The 22,845-nt window shown below is 38.7% G+C and overlaps 1 protein-coding gene across 2 annotated transcripts; it reads right to left on the minus strand.

Annotated features, from left to right (window-relative positions):
• Positions 1 to 928: 928 nt before the first annotated feature.
• nrf1 (nuclear respiratory factor 1) lies at positions 929 to 17,082 on the minus strand. 2 transcript variants are annotated; one of them, XM_054624434.1, is made up of 12 exons: positions 16,963 to 17,082; positions 14,215 to 14,335; positions 13,913 to 14,057; positions 13,183 to 13,297; positions 12,934 to 13,060; positions 12,624 to 12,764; positions 9,729 to 9,887; positions 9,305 to 9,517; positions 9,114 to 9,212; positions 8,354 to 8,511; positions 5,594 to 5,715; positions 929 to 2,083 (listed from the first exon to the last, which is right to left on the minus strand). In XM_054624434.1, exons 2-12 carry the CDS (start codon positions 14,290 to 14,292, stop codon positions 1,923 to 1,925), a joined length of 1,518 nt encoding a protein of 505 aa, XP_054480409.1. In that variant the 5' UTR covers positions 14,293 to 14,335; positions 16,963 to 17,082; the 3' UTR covers positions 929 to 1,922. The 2 variants fall into 2 exon arrangements, with proteins under 2 accessions (XP_054480409.1, XP_054480408.1); XM_054624433.1 differs by having other exon boundaries at positions 8,354 to 8,529.
• Between the last annotated feature and the right edge of the window lie 5,763 nt (positions 17,083 to 22,845).

A 22,845-nucleotide genomic window follows, 5' to 3' on the forward strand; every position in this document is an offset into this window, starting at 1 on the left:
CTATCAGAGGACCACCTAAAGAGATTAGGTCTGATTGTGGTGCAAGGTCTGAAGATGGATGTAGACGGGTCTTCAACCCACCGCACTCGTCACATATGGGAGGCAGTGATGGACAGGACTCGTAAGATGCACCCTGCATTCCATGCTGTTCAAGGTTGGTCTATGAAGTCTTGACCACATTCATGGTGGAGGTCTCAGTTGTAGTGAATGCTCGCCCGTTGGTTCCTGTATCCATAGATACAGACTCCCAATCCCCCGTCGGGTGGATTTGATGAGAAGAATCTCTACGGCAAGGATGGGAGGCGAATACAAAGTCTTTCCAACACCTTTTGGCATTGGTGGAGGTCAAAGGACCTTCCTACCCTTTAGAGGTTTAGAAAATGGTAAAAAGTGGAACGCAGTTTTCTTGAAGGGGAAAGTGACGGAATGAAAAAGTACCAGGTGAAAAAAAAGTGAGTGGCCCAACAGGCGGTGCCGATTTTGTTTTGTACAATACCGGCCCTATTTCTTGTCCTTTGAACCCTCTAGGAGGCCATTTTATTTCCTTGCACATTGTGGAAGTGTGTAATTACAGCCTCTTCGTCCATCTTCTTTTGGAATTACTTATAAAAATATTGTAGTTTTTATTAGATGCCAACATTTGCATGGGTATTTATATTTTGTGTGGATGGCTTAGTTAGGGCATGTTTGTTAGTTATATTGGTAGCCACGTATATCAGTTAGGCTTAATGAGTCATAGAGTACATGATGGAAATGTATCAGTGAGGCTTAATGTTCTCATATTTTCCTTTATGGTCTTTCTTTCATTTCAGTTTTACGTCATTCTCATTGTGTCAATACTAAATGGTGGTATATCTTTGGATATTTCCATCTATATGTCTGGTAAAGAAAGTGTATTCATAATCAAGAAAGAAACTGAATGAATGGTGAACAGTCAGTCATTTTATTGGACTTTTTTCTTTTTTAAATAGTGGTGAGAGTTGAACCAACTGTTAGAGCTGCATAAAACTAAGTCGATTTATGGCAAGCAAATTTTTTGTTGCACGATTTCTGATATTAGCATCACAGATACTGCAGCCCCTGTCAAAGTATATGAACTTCCTGTGATATACAAAGTGATGCAGACCACCAAGTCCTCAGTGACATACATGTTCATGTTAAAAAAATAACATACCAAGGGGTGGCTCTCTATCCATGCACTGTAAATAAATGGATCCCGGTAGACAAAAATGGCTGCCTCCTCAGGAAGACAGCTCAGCAGTCCAACAGTAAAAAACAGCGTCATGTATATCCTGAGTCTTTACAAATCTTGGCATGTGCATGGACTACACTAAAACAGCAAAAGCACACAACAAGATGGTATTTCAACATAATATTTCATAATCTAATGTGTGAAATGTCTGAGCTCAAATGCGGGAGTTTTAGTTTGAGGTGGAAACACTGAATGTTGTATAGTGATCAAGGGTATGAGAAACAAAAGGAGGAGTGATCTCTGACTATGGCACTGAATCGCAAATGCATCCTAAAAACAAAACAGTCAAACACATAGACGATAATGAAAATCCATAACAGTGATAGTTACACACTGTGGGTGAAGCAGTGGTGGCTTTCCTCCCGGGCTTTTTGGTTCATCTTTTTTTAAGTAAAGGTTTATTGTAAAGAAATAAATACTAAATACTCAACATCACAGACCTAAAAAAAAAAAAAAAAAAACATGAAGCTAAATGGGAGAAAAATTACACCAACAAAAGCAATATCTTTACATAGTAAACACATTGATAACTCACTTTGACTTCCCCTGCAGATGTACATTTAAAATATATTTGACATTGTACACAGCGTTATTTGCTGGAAACCAGTAGGATAAACAAATCTCCAAGATGGCCGCTCAGTGCCTCCTACTCCTTCCAGGGTCTTAATTGTCACTGTTCAAGTGTCACAACCTCCACCGCTTGGCCGTCCAGAGTGACAGTGTTGTCTATGCGTGTTGCGACAGGTGCCATGGCAACCTGGACGGGCCGGTTGCCATGGGCGAGGCTGGTCACTACAGTCTGGTACATGCTGACTGGGATCTGGACAAGACCTGAGGAGAGGAAGCAGAGATGTTAGGGATTTAGACACAGCATCATTACCCTGTATGTGTTAGGGTTGAATTCACAGTATCCCAGTAGCTGAAATAACTAATCAATTAATCCATTAGTAAGACTGAAGCAATAATTCTAATAAATGATTATTAGTAATTCAATTCAAATCAAATTTACCAGGTAGCTTTTGTGGGTGAAAGAATGTCTAAAGTTTAAGAGTTGTTATTTTTCACTTTTCAGTTTTGGACTGTTTGTCAGATAAAACAAGCATTGACGCCCGAAATAACTTTTTCTTTGCAATTGATAATTCATTCAAGTTATTTATCATTGAAAATGCAAAACATTTGCTGGTTTCGAGATTCTCAAATGTGAGAATTTGCATCATTTTTGGATTAAACAAGAAATGTGAAAGCATCAATTTGGTGTCTGGAAAAGGGCCAACATGACTATTTGACATTGACATTTTATAGACTGAAAAAAGTATTGTTTAATAAAAAATAATCATTAGTTGCAGCCCTGATGCTAACAAATATTGCTGGTTTAGTCTTTGGCCAGAGGTTGTAAAGTCTGGTAACTAGACTATGTGTGTTTGGGAGGCAGTCAAGTCCAGGTTCTTGTCTGTGACGAGAGGCAGCCATGTTACAGAGGCGGCATTTCTGAATAATGGTTCCGAATGGACGTTCTCAGCTCACTTCCGCCATGCCCAGCTGTGTGTGTGTGTGTGTGTGTGTGTGTGTGTGTGTGTGTGTGTGTGTGTGTGTGTGTGTGTGTGTGTGTGTGTGTGTGTGTGTGTGTGTGTGTGTGTGTGTGTGTGTGTGTGTGTGTGTGTGTGTGTCTGCCTGTAGGGATTACTGCTGCAGTCTCTGCCCCACCCTGCAAGCTGTCAGTGTCACAGGCAGGCAAGAAGGTCAGCGTAGGGGATGGCAGTGGCTAATGCCTGCTACCAATAATGTGAGCTATTGCACTTGGCTTGAATCCTTTTAATACATACAATATTTAAAGATTTTGAAAAAGAAAAATGTAGGACATTATTTCATGCATGCTCAAAATTAAATCATCTTTCAAGTGTTCCGAAATTAAACCAGGCCCCTTATGTTAGGCTAGCTTGTAATAGTTTGTCCTCCAATGTGGGCCATAGCTAAGCCCACTCGCCACTGATTTGTGACAGGGCTAAGTTTTGCTGATGCAGGTGATTGTGATTATGGAGGAGAGCTTAGGGAAGAGGGCATTGGGCCTGGCACGGTGACATACAGACGAAGCACAGTTATTGAGTGAAGGGCCTCGTTTGGCCCCTCGAACTTTGTTACTTGGACATTAAGGGTCGTGTGCGGTGTGGTGTGGTGTGTGTGTATGATTGTGTGTCTTCATGCATGTGTCGGCGAAGGGTCCGCTACACAAACCAATCAGCGCTGTCTGGGCCGGTGCACTTCAAACGGAGCTCTCCACTCCACCGTGCAGCACTTCAGTGATTAGCTAAGGTCAATAGTCGGGAGAAGGACTGGCTTTGGCAGCTCCATTAGTTGTTTAAGTGAGCGATTGCAGCCAAATGACTCTTTATGGTTTAGGAAGTACGATTTCAAACTTCACAAGCTCAGATAATGGATTTAAATAACTTCAAATTATATTCGTATACACATGTGAAAATATACATTGTACGTATGTTTGCAGGGCTCTCTGTTTATTATACTAAAGTTAAATTATGTAGCCAATGAAAACATTAAAATATCTGACATTTAACACCCCATTTGGTTTCATGCATACTATAAAATAGCAAATAACATGCAAGAAATCAGTCCTGTTGCATGCTTTCTGCACAATTTGAAAGCCTCTTCTCCAAATATCTGTTTCCACACACGGAGCAGTGGGGCGTAAAGCTGGAAGGCTACTTTGGGTAAAAGCATCTAGAGATCTTCTTCACAGCAGTGAATTAAATAATAGTTTTGTATAAACTGGTGAGAAAACACTGATAAATTATAGGTACAAATATGTATGCAGATACACTTGTTTAATTTAGAAAAGGCTTTTATTCATGTAACATGCATATGTGTAAATGTCAATAGCCAAACAAGGGAACCTGGGGATTTCATGCTGACAGCTGGCTCAGTGATTAGACTATGGACTGATAATGGAGAGGATTGGCCCTCCTTAGGAGGGTCCCTGAGGATCCTGTTCATGCCCCAGGACTAGTGTGTGTGTGTGTGTTAATCCCACTGTAGGAAGGTGCTGACTAGAAGATAGAAATAATAAAAAAAAAAGATTGACAGCTGTCTAAGTGTGTGTGTGTGTGTGTGTGTGTGTGTGTGTGTGTGTGTGTGTGTGTGTGTGTAACTAAACATTTTGTCTGGTAGAACTTCCTGTTATATTTGCAATAGATGGACTTTGATGTTTAAATTTGTTATGTTGTGCATTATGAACCGTGTTGTAATAATTAATTTGTTGTATTATTTTATTAATTATAAATTATTCATAGCCTCGATCTGCTTAAGAGATGATTCAATTATTTGGGCACCAGCAATAATCTATATGAAAGGATAGCATTATTAATAATAAACATAATAAATACCTAAATGTAAAAAATACAATTTGCTGTTGAATCACAGTTGCGACCTAAACAATCAAACTGCTAATAAGCCAGCAATTGACGCACCTAATTACAAAGGCATTAAGTCTTGTTTGACATGTGACAATGACAAGCCATGTCATGGTTTGGATGCCAGGCAATGCCATAAAAAATGACTCTATGTCTGTATTTCACGCCTAGTTTCACTTGAATATCTGTATTTATGTGGAATAGGCCCATTACATTTCCAGTCTACATTTAGTAATCAACGTCAGATTAGCAGCGTACCCACTGATGCCAATCAATAGTCTCTTTACATTGTAAGAAAAAAATAGTTAATGCTATCCAACAAGGATCTCAGAACGTCATTACAAACTGGTCCAATCCCAGCAGACACACACATCCACAGCAGTGAATGAAATATGCATGTAAGGAGGGTGACGATGGGGTCATGCAGCTACGGTGTCATTAGAAGGAGGGAGTATTGCTACAAGATACACACACGCGAAAAAACACACCATCTGTCACATCAGCACAGAGTAGATTAGAGTGTACGTAGGAGCTCAGAGGCCGCAGTGCTACTGCAGGGAAGCTTAACCTTGGTGAGACTAATTAGACATGCCATTGGCTGGGGAACGCACACAAGTTCCAATTAGTTAAGAAAAAGTCTTGATAAAATAATTGTGTTTTCTGTTGTTGTATTTCCATTTCGCATTAAAGAAAGAAAAATCTGTATCAAAATAATCAACTGCCCTAAAAGTGTTTACAGCTCACTATAAAGTAAACTATTGTGTGTCTATTATATAGGGAGTTGTAAAAAAAAAAAAAAAAAAAAAAAAAAAAGGAGAGTGATTTCAGACACATAGCTCGTATTTTAGCAGCTGACTCTATGTAAGTTGTCAATATTGGTGTATTTTGCTTGTGGAGAACATCATTGGTGAATTCGTACCTGTGGCATCTTGAACCCCTGCCAGTGCCCCAACAGCAGCTGCAGTCTCTGCCAGGACAATCTGCCCCCCGCCTTGTAGAGTGGCCTCTGCCAACGTCGCTACAGCATGGGCTGCTGCCTCACTGCACAAAAAACAAAAAACAAAAACACACACATCCAATAAAGCGTACAATTTACAAAAAACACAGGAAAAATGAACATTTTCTGTTGATAAACACATATGAGATGGATGTACTTTATATATTAAGCTTCCGGATACACACACACACACACACACACACACACGCAGTCAGCTCACAAAGGCAAGGGTTATTATCGAGATGTGGGGTGAAGAGGTAGGAGTGTATGAGCTGTAAGAGGCTTTTCTAGTCTGGACTTATGGAGAATCTGTCACATCTCCCCAAAGGCCAGGTGCTACGGGTCTAACAAAGCAGTTTTATTGACCAGATCCACCCAGTGGAATTACCACGAGCCTATTACCGCACCAGCTTCGTTATGAACTAATGGAACTGTTCACAGCTTGTTTGATAATCACATCTGAGATAGAACTTCAGACGGGTCAGATAAGGGGAGGCGGAGCTAAGAGAGTACAGACGGAGACAGTAAGCAGTAATGATGCACTCACACTGCTGTAAGTGGACGACACCCAACGGGATGTTGTTCGGTGAGACAACAGCTGTTAAATCTGGCAATATTGGTAAAATAATTTGATTACAGATATTGAACTGTGATCATTCTTGCTGTCAACTTTGTATAAAATTGGTGGTTTTCATTCTTAGCAGTAAATATTTTGTGTTATCAAACTACAGCCTGCTGTGCAACAAATCATACCAACGCAGATTAAATGGTTTGCAATGAGAGTGCTTTACTAATTGTGTTTGCACAGCTGGCAATAGGCTCTGAAAAGTGAAGCCAATTGTGAAAGTGCCTTAAACTTCAAGTCTTTATTGAAGTTTAAGAGAACATTGACCCTTCTTCGGACTTGATTTATTACTTCAGTAAAAATTGTAAACATGAGTTTATGGTCTCAATCACTAGTTTCAAGTAATCTTCCGTACAGCATGATGTTCTTTAGTACAGTGTGGTCCCATTCAGAGTAAAATGGAGGATAAAGCTGGGTATTTAGGGCGTGGCTACTTTATGATTGACAGGATGCCACCACAGCTTCTGCCACTTTAGGTGTTTTCATCCTAGAACTTTAACCCTTTCACAGTGTGTTTTCAGTTCATGAAAGTTCATTTTGTATTTGCATTTGACCAAAACACAATATGAGGTCATTTTATGGTCTGGTTTTGTCCACAAAGCAGAAGAGGTAGTCTAGTAGGTCTAGTCTCCCTCTGGAGCTGGAAAGCAAAGACAAAATGTTCCAGAGCCTGTGGAGCAGAGAGCCCAGAGAAGCTCGGCACAGGTAAACAGGGGAGGGGAGGGGAGGGGAAGGAAGACTCAGGTGGGTGCAGGTAACAAGCCCCAATGGGACATACCCATACACATCTGAAATGATTGCCTAGACACTACTGCTGTGAAAAAACAGCTAACATGTTAGCATCTCAGAAAAGTTAAAACCTTAAATGAAAATATGAAAGATTATGAACAAGTGGATACAGCAAGCCTCAGGTTTTATTTGCAGCCAAAGACGACCAACTCATTCTATTCATGAGCAGACTTTCAACCCGCTGTATTCTTGCGTTGTAATCAGATCCTGCAGAAGCGTGGCCCTCCATGGGACATGATTTAAGATCCTACGGTAGATCCCATCTGGATATAATTGTGTGTGGCTGATTTCCCTTCAGAAAAGCATTACACCCAACAACAACCCCTATGCATCTTTATTAATAGAGTGGCTGCAGTAAGACATTCGTCACTGATGGTACTATGACTGAAAACAGGACTATTTCTAGAAGCTGCAGACAGCCTGTTGCTAAAGGTCAGCATACAAGTACATGCTCTACATGCTTTGTTTTGTGTGGTTTTAGTCGCACTACTAAGCAATCAAGCATTCAACACATGCACTAGTGTTTTTTTAGTAAACAGAACCCTGTCCACTGTGAAAGCTACAGGCTGATGAATTAGATGCTGAACTAGGATGAGAGGCAGTTGACTCGTCCTGCAGGGGACTCCTCCTCCGGTAACCTGCCCTGAAAGTTGTGCCATTCTCATCCGGTTGTCAGGGCTACCTGAATAATTATGGATTCTTCTTACTGCAGTGTCTGCTGGTTCCACCACCAGTAACTAAAGACCCTTGAGGATTGTGTCAGTGAAAACGCTGAACACCAAATCATACAGTATGTGTACGTTGAGAAAGTGTTGTCTACAGTGACGGCTTTATGCTAGCACTTTTACTTTCATGTTTACAACAATCCAACCTCTGTTTCCTCTCTGTTAGACATTTTTAAGTGTGAAGAGGGAACATTTGTGAGCTGAGGATACTAGTCAAAAGCACTGGAAATCTTTAAGATCTTATGGTCTCAATAAAACAAAAAAATTGTGACTAAGATTCTCCATATGAGAATAAAACACACCGATCAGGAATTATAAAATAAAAAAATGTAAAAAGTACTCCCTGAAGACCTGAACATGAATATTTCCAATTCCCTTAAACACAACCCCCCATGTAAGTATGCCTTCCTTCCTTCCTTTCTAATGTAATGTCTAAAGTTAAAGCCACCTAAATAACACCAATATACTATTTACTTGTACCTTTAACAGCCTTATTCCTCTAAAGCATTGAAAGGATAACTGTTTCATTTCTCCCAGCCTCACCTGTTAAGAGCCATTGTGACCGTTGCTCCGGGCTGCATTTCGTGACTGGCAGCTACAGCGGCTTCTGCCAGGGATGCTACTGCCTGCGTGGCCTCTGAGGCCTGAGTGGTTTGGATTGTCATCTCGCCGCCCTGTAGGGTGGCCCAGTTCTGTTCCACCTGGAGAGAACCAAAATACTGTATAGTATCATACAGGAAAAAAATGAGTATCTGAGGTTAGGTGATAAAGAACTTTGAGAAGAACACAATTATTTGATTGTTGGCTTGTGTTTGGATGTTGTGGTGCTGAATGGACAGCTCCTATTGAGTGTGCTTTAAACACTTCAGAATCAGAATCAGAGTCAGAATCAGCTTTATTGGCAATTTGAATCTGGTTACTTGCGCTCAATAATACACAGAAAAAGACAAATAAACAAAAAAAAAAAAGGATAAACATTAACTATTTTGTACACAGAAATATAAAAATGCAAAAGTATATATAGGAACAATGAAGTGTAGATAAAAGTGCAGAAAAAAGTACTAGAGAGCGCAGTACCGAGGCTGCCATCCGCGGCGCCATCTTGATTCACTGATGCACTGATTCACTTCAATGAATTTGATGGAGTCTTGTTTCTTATAAGTTCTATCAATTTATGTAGGACTCCTTCATTAGTAAATGAAGGAGTAGTTGATTTGGAGTTCATTACTACAGTGTGTGTGTAGTGAGTTCATGTGTATTGTAGTATTAAAAAAAGTGATTTGTTGTGCGCATGAGAATGTACCTCTCCGTCAGTCACAGTGGCGTAGTTGACCTGTGCAACGGTCACACCGGGCAGCTCTGAGGCATCTGCCAAGGTGGCAACTGTGTGTCCTGTGCCAACCTGGGAGAAAGGGGGGCGGTAAAAACAAGTCAACGGATTGTGCTGCTGAAAAAGATTTCGATTAGTAAACGTGCACGAGTGCTAAAATGTACCTGGATGAGCGAGACCGTCCCATCAGGGTTGTTGATGGTCTGTACCACAGTTTGTTGGGGCACAAGGTGAGCGATACTCTGCGCGGTGGTCATATGGTGCTGGGTGGTGGTTGTCGTGGTTACATGGTCTTCGAAAGCATACAACAGATCCTCCCGGCCGTGCTGCTTGTAGCAGTTCTTCACGATGGTCCGCAACGCCTGCGTCCAAGACACCTTGGGGAAACACGAACACAAATGAATATGGCTAATTATTCTACAGACTTGTTTAAGGACATTGAATGCCACATCACAGATTTTGGGACCTAATGTACAAAAAGAGGCATGGAATCGCACATGCCAGTTGAGGAGGGGAGGGGGCTACAGCAATGAGTATTTCCCTGCAAAGTATCAAAGTATGATGTCATCACACAAGTATTTCTCTCACCCTCTGTTTCTGCTCCTCTGTGCGGACGTCACTGCGGACGTTGGCCCAAGGGATGTCCTCTGGCCACCACACTGGCTTGCAGCTCTCCTTACCCCAGCCAGGCTTCCCTCGGCCCGTCGAGTACTTCAGCATCTCAGGGATGAACGCTCGCAGCTGGGCCTGACGCAAAGCAGAGATGCATGGAGAAAAAGAGATGATACAGACACCCAAACTCCAAAGTGGAAAGCCGCAGTGTCTCTCTCTCTCTCTCTCTCTCTCTCAGACACACACACACACACACACATATGTAAGCCCACACGCCCTTGAGCAGGCAGCAGGAAGCGCGTATTGATCGGGAACCCGCTGCCGGCTGCTGAGTTGGCCAAGGCCTGCAAATAGAAACAGGCCGTCTAAAAGGAGAACAATGCGATCATGTTTATTAACGGACCAATCTATGGCCGTGGCTCCAGCCTGGTGTGTGAGACAGACAGACACCATGGGAACATAAAGGGGTGACCCAACACAGTTCAGCAGTCAACCTGTCCTAGCAAAGGCTCCAGTGCACTCAAACTGCCCAATGTCGTTCAAAAGAAAATCAATGTCAAACGAAAAAAACATTAGATTTGCTTTGCTCACTCAGACCTGTGCTACATTATAGAGTTGTGTAAAGACTCAAGTTAGGGTTTCCTTATTGTACACGGACTGTATCACAGTGAGTGCTTGTCCACTTTATCGGAGTGAACCGTTCACAAACGATGAAGTAAGGGAGCCGAGCGTCTTCGGTGCAGGTCGTTAGAACTGAAAGAAGCTGCTGTAATTGTGGACTGATTGCTTTGTCCTGGAGTCAAGAGACCAGAACTCATAGCATGTCCATTCTACAGAGACAGGGATTTGAGTTTTTACTCATTTTAAAAAGACGAAATTATTAGATTTTTAGGGCTACTACCAATATTTAAGAGTTTAGAAATTGTTTTTTTACAATAATTTATTAGGAAATATATATATTTTTTTGCACTGTGCCCCCATAGCAGGTAATGAGTGGGGCTCTTAATCAAATCTGATTTGCTTGCTCTTGATCACTCACCAGCATACATACTTCACGTGTGGCAGCGGGCGGCATGTCTATCCACTCACCACCACCACCACCACCACCACCACCACCACCATCACCATCGACACTTCCAGAACAAGCATGCTCTCACACTGACAGGCTGGGGTGGGGTTTATGGCCAATGTCCTCAGCGTCCTGGTAATATGCAGGCATCACCGGGGGATTATATTGCACAGTGAGGCACTGCAGCGTCTGCCTGCCTCGACATCATGGGCTAAACTTGGTTCCGGGAGAAATAAATCCATCCCTCCTTAGACCCCCTTTTTTTTTTTTTTTTTTTTTTTTTTTTTTTACTCACAAGCACAAACCACCTTAACACGGAGATGTGTCGAATTGGATCTGGATAGAAAATGGATGGATGGAACTTAATCACACCAGCTTTGTAAAAAACGCATCCGGTGTCTGCTGTAAAGGGGCTTCACTTCGGCCAACACTTGCCAACACTGACAGAACAACTTGGATTAACCCCAGAAAGACGGACTAAGTAGCAAGAAGATGCTTGCATTTCCACCTGTGTCTCATCCATGTGTGGATGTATTTGCGCTAGGCCAGATGGCCTAATTACAGTGACTAGTGAGTTAAGTGGCATGTTGTGCTCACGCTCACCCCCCCCCCCCTCTCGTAATCCTCCAAAGCAATGGTTCAATCAGCATTTAGGAAGGGCGGCTATGTTGCCGGGGTCCCTGGTCCTAACAAGGCTAGGGGGGGGTAATTATGGGCTCAGGCTAGACCCAGGATCACCTGCTACGGATGCTCCATATATCGGACTGGCCAGGGCTTCTGCCTGCCTCACTAAACCTCCGTTGGGGTTTCTTCAGCTTTGCAAAACCTAGTGCAGATGTCTGCATCGAAGACAATACGGCCTTGCTGATAAGGATGAGGAGTGCAAAGCTTGAGTTAGCTCCCTTTAACTGCAGAGCTCTCATTTTCCGCACTTGTCACTTCCAATGTTGATCAACCTTTCCACTGACAACATCTGGTCTCCAACACTTGACACCCACATGCCTTTAAAAAAAAAAACACCCACCTCCGCACCTTTCAACCTGGCTTGGCCAAGCTGAGTGAGGCAACATGTTACTCGTTATAATCTCATCCTACTACCTCCAGAAAAACAAGCACAAACTAACACCTGCCCTCCGAGGACGCATCGGGCCCCGGGATTGGCTGCCGTGCTCCCAGGGGTGAGGAGCGTCTCTGAGGGCCGCTGTCATGCTAGGCTAGTCTGACGATGATCCCGAGAATGCGTCAGCAGCCCTGGGACGGAAGAGTAAACAAGCCGGGCTCCCTCGGGTGAAGAGAGTACTCAAGCTGCCGATGGTGCTAATGTTGCAGTGTAAGATCCACCAAGATCGGTGTGCTCTGCACATCCTCTCTCTGGTACCACAACACGTCTAGCAAAGAGAGGAGACCCGGCTCGTTTTCAGATGCCGACACTTCCTGTGCATCAAGCAAACTGTCTGCCTCAATAATAATGTTGAAAATGAATCCAAGTATTTTAGAAATAATTACTGAAAAACATGAATCAAACTAAAAAAAAAAGTGACACTAATTGACATGTAAAAAGAGATGAAATTGAATGGTTAACATTGATTAATATACAATTGCTAGCTGAACTCACAACAGACATAAAACACAAACTGGGAAGCTGATTTGTTGCCAACTGGTGCCCTCTGCTGGGACCGTCGGCATTGTGTTTGTGTCTCCGACAACCAAAAGGGAGTTTTGGACTACAAAAGGACCAGCTGTTTAATGGGCCATATTATGTTGGACCACAATAGATAAGCAGATCGAGTATTGAGACTGACCTGGGTCATCTTGTCCACAGAGACAGGTATGCCATCAATGGTGAGGGGGGGCAGCTCTGAGGCCAGGTCTCCACCAGCGGGGGCATGTTCAGCCAGAGCGTTCTCCAGATCCTCCAATATCATGCCCTTGTACTTCCTCACCTGGAGGGCAGGAAAACAGTTGTGGCACAGCTTCAGTTTAGTGCTGTCGCTATTTTGCTAATTGTTGATTAAATCAACAGTTTATGGGTTGCCTTCATTTTGTATGATCATTTAACATTCGACACCCTTATCAAGTGAATCGCAAATAATTGTTAACTATAACACTCACCACATTCTCCAGAGGAGCAGCACCAAACACCTTGAACACGGGGTTTGGTTTGGAGGGAGAGATACACAGCACTATGGCCTGTTGGCCCACTCGGGTGGTGTACTCATCCAGGGTGGCTCGCAGTTTCCTGTAAACACACGCCATCATTTACCTCCAGGTTCTCAGATTGTTTTTGTCACTTTAACTATTAAGTGATAATACATGGTAGAGGTATAGTGGACTTTTGGCCTATTGGTGTCTTAAGCTCACCTGAGCAGACGAGTCTGCTGCCTCTTGCGGATGGAGGGGTTGGATTCAAAGATATGAGGCCTCTTTCTTTTCTTACCAGTTGCCACGGCAGCAGCAGCTGCCATCCCTACTGGCCCTGAGAGAGAAAGAGAAAGAGAGAGAGAGAAAGAGAGGGAGAGAGAGAAAGAGAGCAATTGTGATTGTTAGTAAAGGTAGAGGCCAGTAATCAGAAAAAGGATATTTTCTAGATTGTCTTTGCATGCAGTTTTTTCCTCTCTGATATGAGCTTTCAATAACAGTCTTGAATGTACAGTCTGCACAATTCAATCTTCTTCTTTTTTGGTTTCAATTGGAATTTTTGGATGAAAGTGAGATTTAAAATAGAGCCGAGTTGCAACTGCGGCTCGCTTGCACCATCTCTTAATCTCTTAAAAGAAAAAAAGGGATTGTCAGGAGCTTTATGGGAGGCAAGACAGCAGAGTGGCAGTGCCTCCACTAAACAGCCCACTGGCACCCCCTGTTGTTCAGTCAGCAGCATTACACTGAACTCAGGTGGCTGCAGATGTTTTACTGGATTAGCAGAATTTATCAATGATGCAAGATGAAATCAACTGCTTGTCGGCAAGGTAATGGTTGGGAAAACTCCAGAAGTATTCTTGGATGTTTCTCATCAAATAAATCCCACTCCCCACTAACTTGGATCCACCAAAAATGCTCGGCTTTCCCCCACTGGCTGGAGGCTGGACTGTACCTGCGGCCGCCAGGTGAGCGGTGATCTCATCAGTACCGGCCGAGTTGAGGATGTCCGTGTCGTCATAAGGATCATCGTCTGGCGAAGACGTCGAGTCTTCTTCGGCGCTCATCATGGACGCTTCGGTAAAGGTGGCCACATGTACCTATGCACAGTAATGATCCAAATAGAATGGGTTTAAATCGCCTGAGTTGTTACCGTTTCTGTTCTAGTGAACATCTAGTGAATAATAGGAAGAAGGATATCTGCTCTCTTCATCCTCCCTGAATGCCACTGTTTAACTATTCTGCTTGTAAGTGCACCTGATGAACTTGTTGGCTGACGGCGCTGGCCTCGATGGTGGTCATATGTTCTGTCTGGTGAACGACGTGCTCATCCATTATTGGCCACCTGGTCTACACAGCTGGATCGACGGTACAATGACTGAGGAGAAGAAAAAAAAAAAAAGAAGAAGAAGAAATGCAGCATGAGATAATGACAGGATAATGACTTTTGTTTTCCCTCTAAATGGTGCCTGAGTAATTTCCATCTATTTATTTTCTTCATTGGCTATTGATCTTAGCAGATGCATATTAATGCATACACACAATGATGTATCATGTCCTCAAAATCTACCATTATCTATATTGGAAGATGTGCTTATAACCATATGATGGTAAACTACATCATTCAGATCACACATAATTATAATTAAATGCAAATTAATCAGACATACTGCCTGGTACGTTAATTTGCAACTATTTTGAATGTTTTTGTGGTCTCCAGTGCAGAACCTCCTGTTAAAATGAATGACAATGATGACACCATAAATGCAAATTCATGGAATTAATACCCTTAAACTTGAGCAATTTACTTACAAAGCTGCGACCATGCACAGCTGTCATCATTGTCATTTATTTCACAGGAGGTTCTGTTACATTACTGCACAACAGCTCTCACTCTCCCCAAAAATTGTGTATATAAATAGTGCAAAGATATGCCTGTATTTATCTTTGTGCTTCTTGCCAGAGTGCACTGACTGCACCACTGCTGCTCTGCCTCCAGAGGCCTTCCTACTGTAACAATAGAGAATATATTTGGGATAACATCACTGTAATCAAGGCATTACATATTTATTTTCCAATTTATTACGTGTTAAATCATAGGTTTTATATGAAATGTGTTTACAAAATTGCATTCAACACATGTTAGACATTAATATATATTGATTAGCCCCTATTTAGATACTTATTAGATTCAAATCATTCAAAAGGGAATTTCTGACAGTATATAAGTAAGTAGTAAGTCTAAATGGAGTCAGTTTGAACCAGTGGAAGTGTCTCTTTATTTATTGGTGAGGAGAATATGTGTGTTGAGTGTAATATAGTCTGACAGAGAGGTGAATATCACTCATCCAAGGTACAACATACACACATACAATATGCTTTATCACTTCAAAATCCATGATTATATCAATACATGGTCAATGTACAGTACCAGTCAAAAGTTTGGACACACCTTCTCATTCAACTACTTTGAAGAATGTAAAATATAAAACATATTCTGGTTTGTTGAGCATTTGTTTGTTTACCACATAATTCCATATGTGTTCCTTCATAGTTTGGATGTCTTCAATATTAATCTACAATGTAGAAAATAATAAAAATAAAAACATTGAATGAGGTGTGTCCAAACTTTTGACTGGTACTGTAGACTCACTTTATCAATGAAATGAATCATTGTGGCAGATGTGTGGGGATATCATAGTGGGCACCTGATATATGGATTATGTATTTCAACAGATGTGTCCCACACACAAACTGTTTTCTTATTGAGACACTTGGACAGGGACACTGTTAGTGTAACACCACCAATGCAAAATGACAAAAGCATAAGTAGTCAAATTGTGTTCCCCCTGCAACAACTACATAGACTGTATCAATGGGATGATGCACAATAACACTCATCCAACATATGCATCACTTCAAAATCCAAATATCAATACATGGTCAATGTATCACACTTTATCAAAATCATAGTATGTTTATATCAATACATGGTCAATGTAGACACACTTTATCAATGAAATTAATCACCTGATATATGGATTATGTCCATATATATTTAAAATATATATATATATATATATACATGGTCAATGTATTTTAAATATATATGGACATAATCCATATATCATTGATAAAGTGTGTCTACATTGACCATATGTTGATATAATCATGGATTTTGAAGTGATAAAGCATATTGTATGTGTGTATGTTGGATGAGTGTTATTGTGCATCATCCCATTGATAGTCTATGTAGTTGTTACAGTCATTTTGCATTGGTGGTGTTACACTAACAATGTCCCTGTCCATATATATATATATATATATATATATATATATATATGCATAATAACACATACATATAACATACAATATATATATATATATATATATATATGGACAGGGACATTGTTAGTGTAACACCACCAATGCAAAAAGACAAAAGCATATACACAGTCTGTATCAATGGGATGATGCACAATAACACTGGTGTTTAATCACACATGCATGAACCCCACACACACACACACACACACACACACACACACACACACACACACACACACACACACACACACACACACATTAAATAAGCAACATGCGACTACCAAACACAGCTAAGCTAACGATGCTAACCCCTCGGTGCTGCAGCTTCTGGTTCAACCTGAATGCACATTTTCTGCAACCGACTGCACAAATCAATGAAATGCGACACTTTACACGCATTATGCACCCAAAACGGAGCTCCACCACCAGCACCACCTCCACCACAGGGCCCAGAGGCCTGCGCGGCACCCGGAGCTGCTCCACTCTTTGCGGGGTTGTTGTCGAGACCCGTGTGCAACATAATCCCGCAGAAAAAACGCAGAAATGCATGAAATGCGGGGTCCAGATAACACGCACAACAATATGCATTTCACACCCTCCCCTCCCAGCGCTGCCGGGTTCGGTGGTGCGGCTGCGCCGGGGCTGAAATGCGTGGAGATTGCGCGGTAGGGCACTAACCTCAGAGCGGCTGCGCTGCTTCGGGCCTGCGCCGTGCAGTGGGGATGGAACAGAAGCTCTAATGGACGACGGAGGGGAGGCAGCAGCGAACACAACAGCGCGCTGCGTTCAGGGGCTCCGCTCTCATGCAGTCACGATGCAGGAACTCTTAGGCGCGTTTTTTGAAAGCAGCTTTTTAATATTTAATAATAATGATAATAATAGTAAGACATAATAATAATAATAATAATAATAATAAAGACATAATAGTACTCAAAGACATTTAAAATCAGCATTTAAAAGCTAATACTAAAGACTTAAAGCATTAGTTAGACATTAAAACATGCATTAATACTATAAATACTATAATAATAATAATAATAATAATAATAATAATAATAATAGTAGTAATAAATAACTTTTTATTTATAGCGCTTTTCAGAGTACTCAAATACATTTAAAATCAGCATTTAAAAGCTACATACTATTAAAACATGCATTTTTAATACTATTTTAATACTATAATAATAATAGTAATACTAATAAAATAATAATAATAATAATAATAATAATAATAATAACATTTTATTTATAGAGCGCTTTTCAGAGTACTCAAATACATTTAAAATCAGCATTTAAAAGCTACACACTATTAAAACATGCATTTTTAATACTATTTTAATACTATAATAATAATAATAATAAAAATAATAATAATAATAATAATAATAATACATTTTATTTATAGAGCGCTTTTCAGAGTACTCAAAGACATTTAAAATCAGCATTTAAAAGCTACACACTATTAAAACATGCATTAATACTATAATAATAATAATAATAATAAAATAATAAAATAATAATAAAAATAATAATAATAATAAAATAATAATAATAATAATAAATTGTATTTATAGAGCGCGTTTCAGAGTACTCAAAGACGCTTTACAGACATTTTAAAAGCTACACACTAAAAACTTAAAGCATTAGTCAGACATTAAATAATAATAACAATAATACTACTAATAAAATAATAATAATAATAATAGAATAATAATAATAAAATAATAATAATAATAATAATAAAATGATAATAATAATAAAATAATAATAATAATACATTTTATTTATAGAGCGCTTTTCAGAGTTCTAATGGACGACGGAGGGGAGGCAGCAGCGAACACAACAGCGAGCTGCGTTCAGGGGCTCCTCTCTCATGCAGTCACGATGCAGGAACTCTTAGGCGCGTTTTTTGAAAGCCCCTTTTTAATATTTAATAATAATGATAGTAATAGTAATAACTTTTTATTTATAGAGCGCTTTTTAGAGTACTCAAAGACATTTAAAATCAGCATTTAAAAGCTAGACACTATTAAAACATGCATTTTTAATACTATTTTAATACTATAATAATAATAATAATAATAATAATAATAGTAATAACTTTTTATTTATAGAGCGCTTTTCAGAGTACTCAAAGACATTTAAAAACAGCATTTAAAAGCTACACACTATTAAAACATGCATTAATACTATAATAATAATAATAATAATAATAATAATAATAATAATAATAATAATAATAATAATAATAATAATAATAATAATAGTAATAATAATAATAATAATACATTTTATTTATAGAGCGCTTTTCAGAGTTCTAATGGACGACGGAGGGGGGCAGCAGCGAACACAACAGCGAGCTGCGGTGGTGCGTTCAGGTGCTTCTCTCTCATACAGTCACAATGCCGGAACTCTTAGGCGCATTTTTGAAGCCCCTTTTTAATAATAATAATAATAATAATAGTAATAGTAATAACTTTTTATTTATAGAGCGCTTTTCAGAGAACTCAAATACATTTAAAATCAGCATTTAAAAGCTACACACTATTAAAACATGCATTTTTAATACTATTTTAATACTATAATAATAATAATAATAATAATAAAATAATAATAATAATAATATTTTTTTATAGAGCGCTTTTCAGAGTACTCAAATACATTTAAAATCAGCATTTAAAAGCTACACACTATTAAAACATGCATTAATATAATAATAATAATAATAATAATAATAATAATAAATAGTAATTTTTATTTATAGAGCGCTTTTCAGAGTACTCAAATACATTTAAAGACATTTTAAAAGCTACACACTAAAAACTTAAAGCATTAGTTAGACATTAAAACATGCATTAATACTATAATAATAATAATAATAATAATAATAATACATTTTATTTATAGAGCGCTTTTCATAGTACTCAAAGACATTTAAAAACAGCATTTAAAAGCTACACACTATTAAAACATGCATTAATACTATAATAATAATAATAATAATAATAATAATAAAATAATAATAATAATAATAATAATAATAATAATAATAATAATAATACATTTTATTTATAGAGCGCTTTTCAGAGTACTCAAAGACGCTTTACAGACATTTTAAAAGCACACACTAAAAACTATAAACATTAATACTATGAACAGTGTTTTAATTGTAACTTGTTTATTATTATTATTATTATTATTATTATTATTATTATTATTATTATTATTCGGGTGTTGCAGCAGCTCAACTACATAGAAACAGATAATAAATAAAACATATTATAAAAATAAAAATGTACAGTATATCCATAAATTTATACCCAAACTGTAGTTGCACATATTAAGAAATTTAGAAAATAGTTGCAGTTGTTGCCAGGCCAGTGTAATATTAATTAAGTAAAGGTATAAAATAATTTAAAAAAGTGAAACTCAAATATTTAGTCTTTTTGTATAGTAGCCTTCATTTCATGAACAAGGATGTTTTCAACGTGTTTACATAATGCACTGAAACATTAAAAGGCGAATCACACGTTTTTATATTCCGATCAGAGTGATCGTGCCTTCATAATAAACCCAGATTGTTAATTCAAACGCCATCAATCGTCACTTATATTTCCGATAGTTTTGAACGCCACACAAGACCTGGGAAACCACGCCCCTTTCCAGTGACGCGCTGAACTCAGCAGAAGCATGACACAGGCAGGCGTTGTTGTATATATATATATATATATATATATATATATATATATATATATATATATATATATATATATATATATATATATATATATATATATATATATATATATATTTATTTATATATAAATATATATATATATATGTATTTATATATATATATATATATAGTACCAGTCAAAAGTTTGGACACACCTTCTCATTCAATGTTTTTTCTTTATTTTTATTTTTTATTTTTTTCTACATTGTAGATTAATATTGAAGACATCCAAACTATGAAGGACACATATGGAATTATGTGGTAAACAAACAAATGCTCAACAAACCAGAATATGTTTTATATTTTAGATTCTTCAAAGTAGTTGATATTGAAGACATATATATGTCCAAACTTTTGACTGGTACTATATATATATATATATATATATATATATATATATATATATATATATATATATATATATATATATATATATATATATATATATATATATATATATATATATATAAGTTAACATTACTCAACACCTGTGTCATTCATACATTCTGTGTCACTTTCTACATGAAGCTGTTGATTCCCCACAAGAGGTTAGATGAATTTATGTTCAAGAAAATTATTCAAACAAACAATGGATAAACTATGACGTATTAAAGGGATTAAATATGTTACAAGTAACGTTCCTACTGTCATAACGGTTATAATGTAAGGTATTTGTTTTAGAGAGACTTTATGATCATCTTGGAGGCTGCAGTTTGTGCTGCTTTATAAAGAGCGTTTTTTATTATTTAGCCTATCCTCATTGATATAAATGGGGTTGACAAAATAATAGAAACAACTGTCAGTATAACGCCGTACAATTCAACAGAAGCACAAACTTCAGCCTCCAAAACAACTGGTTACAGCTGTTTGAGAGATGTGTTGATCTGGAACAGGACAATGGGATTTAGGCAGGACTGTTCTATGATAATGTATTAGTTTTAGCCCCTCATAAACTGGCCACTTATTGTCAATGATATTCAGGCCTATTTTACAGAAACTCTCATGAAAGTTGATCATACTGTTTTAAAAGTGGCCTTATTTTATTTTCTCTTATAGCTTCACACACTGGACAGCCAATAGGTTACGACATGTGGCAGGGATGTCAAAGAAAATTCTTAGTAATAAAGTCTTATTGCCGGATAACTGCTGCTCTATACTGTATAATAGTATGTAATGGGATTAAGTATTAAAGAAGGACGAACATTTTTGCCTGTATTGGTTGTAAATCTCAAGTTTCCTGGACTGCCCTGATGATATGAACCTGACTGACTTTGTACTCCAAATAGACAACTTCAGTGATGCCCCAAGGAGACAGATCTGTGGGAAAGCAGACTGAAACAATAGAAAGGTAAAGTACCTGACACTTTTTGTATCTTTCCTTTGTATTGAATTCCTACAAAAACTTGCTCCAAGGACACATCACAGACCAGCATCCACAACTTGAATCCCACCTCAAGAGGGCAGCATTGCATCACGAATCCCACTTTGAACTCAGCCTCTCAAGTTTGTTGTAACAGGAGATGGCAGTGAGGCATCGTCCATGCGGCTCTCCGCAGGTGCCCTGGCGTGCGTTCAAGATGATGGATGTTTTACATTAGTGTGCGGTGACAGCAGCTTATGTTTGTGCATCACTAAATGTCAGCCAGTATCATATTCAAAAATCTGGCAGGAAGGGACGCAGGAGTGTTACTCCACATTTACAGCTTCCATACTGTGTAACTGACCTTCACACTACGTTGTCGCTCTGCAGTGCCTCTGTCTTTGCTTTCAACATCTGCAGACAGGATGCCACATAAACAATATATCAGTGTCTCCTAATGCTCCATGATTTACAAACTATGATCAGAAACAGATGGGTGTACTTTACACTGTTGCAGCATCCTGTTTAAAGTTTACGATGAATTTGTTGAGTTTGCCAAAATCTAGCTTTTGGATATTTGGTTAGCTCTGCCTTTTTATATTCGGCTTTTCTGACTTTGGTGACCATTTAGGGATTAAATGCTTTGGTCACCACATTGCATTCTGGTCTGTAGATCATCTTGTAAAAGTTGCAGCTACCTAGAGGGTACTGCTTTTGCATTCATTCAATTTATTTCCCAAGGGCACTGCAGTGGGAAACTGTTTCTGTCAGGTAGGTGACTGTGTGACGTAGATGGAGTGAGAAGCTGGAGTGTGTTAATGAACCAAGGTCCTATTATTTGGTCCTATTCTGCTTTCTCCACCGTGGGCTGTGGTTGGGTATAGATAAGGCTTACAGCCTGCGGGTCTGGAATCAATAATGGATGCAATTGGTGAGGTGGAAGTGAGGATAATTGAAGGTAATTGTGTGGTTCGTCACAAGCCTATGAGAGAGGTCAAGACAAGAGTAGTAGTAGACAAAGAGAAGTAGAAGGTGGTGGGGATGGAAAAAGAAAATTATTCTGTAGTCTAACTATCTTTATGTTAATAATTTAACATCTCCATGGTACTAACCATATCTGCTGCAACTAGACATTATTTTAGGTAGAAATACAAGATTTATCAACCAAAATCACAAATTGCAGCTCAAACAAAGTATTCATCTTTCCTTAAACCACATAAAAAAAAACCACATTATTTGAAAATGTAAAGTTATTGTGTTGCGCATGGTTACTTCTTCATCCCCAGGAAGCAAGAAGTTGGAATTCTCTCAGAGAAATTAGCAGTAATTCATTTTTCAAATATTGAGCTAGATCTTTCTCTATTTCTTCCTTTCTTTCTCTCTGCTTTTCTCATGAGTATAAAACAGAGTAGACCAGCGGGGATGGTAAACATGAGCATGTTGTGTAAAGTTTACAGATGTTACA

This window comes from Anoplopoma fimbria, chromosome 23, assembly GCF_027596085.1.
Source record: "Anoplopoma fimbria isolate UVic2021 breed Golden Eagle Sablefish chromosome 23, Afim_UVic_2022, whole genome shotgun sequence".
NCBI classification, from domain to species: Eukaryota; Metazoa; Chordata; class Actinopteri; order Perciformes; family Anoplopomatidae; genus Anoplopoma; species Anoplopoma fimbria.

Coding starts and splice junctions, on each gene's coding strand:
- nrf1 (XM_054624433.1), bottom strand. CDS start 14,292: ATGGATGAGCACGTCGTTCACCAGACAGAACATATGACCACCATCGAG. Junction 13,298..13,912: donor CGCTCACCTGGCGGCCGCAG/GTACAGTCCAGC, acceptor TTTCTCTCTCAG/GGCCAGTAGGGATGGCAGCT. Junction 13,061..13,182: donor CAGCAGACTCGTCTGCTCAG/GTGAGCTTAAGA, acceptor GTGTGTTTACAG/GAAACTGCGAGCCACCCTGG.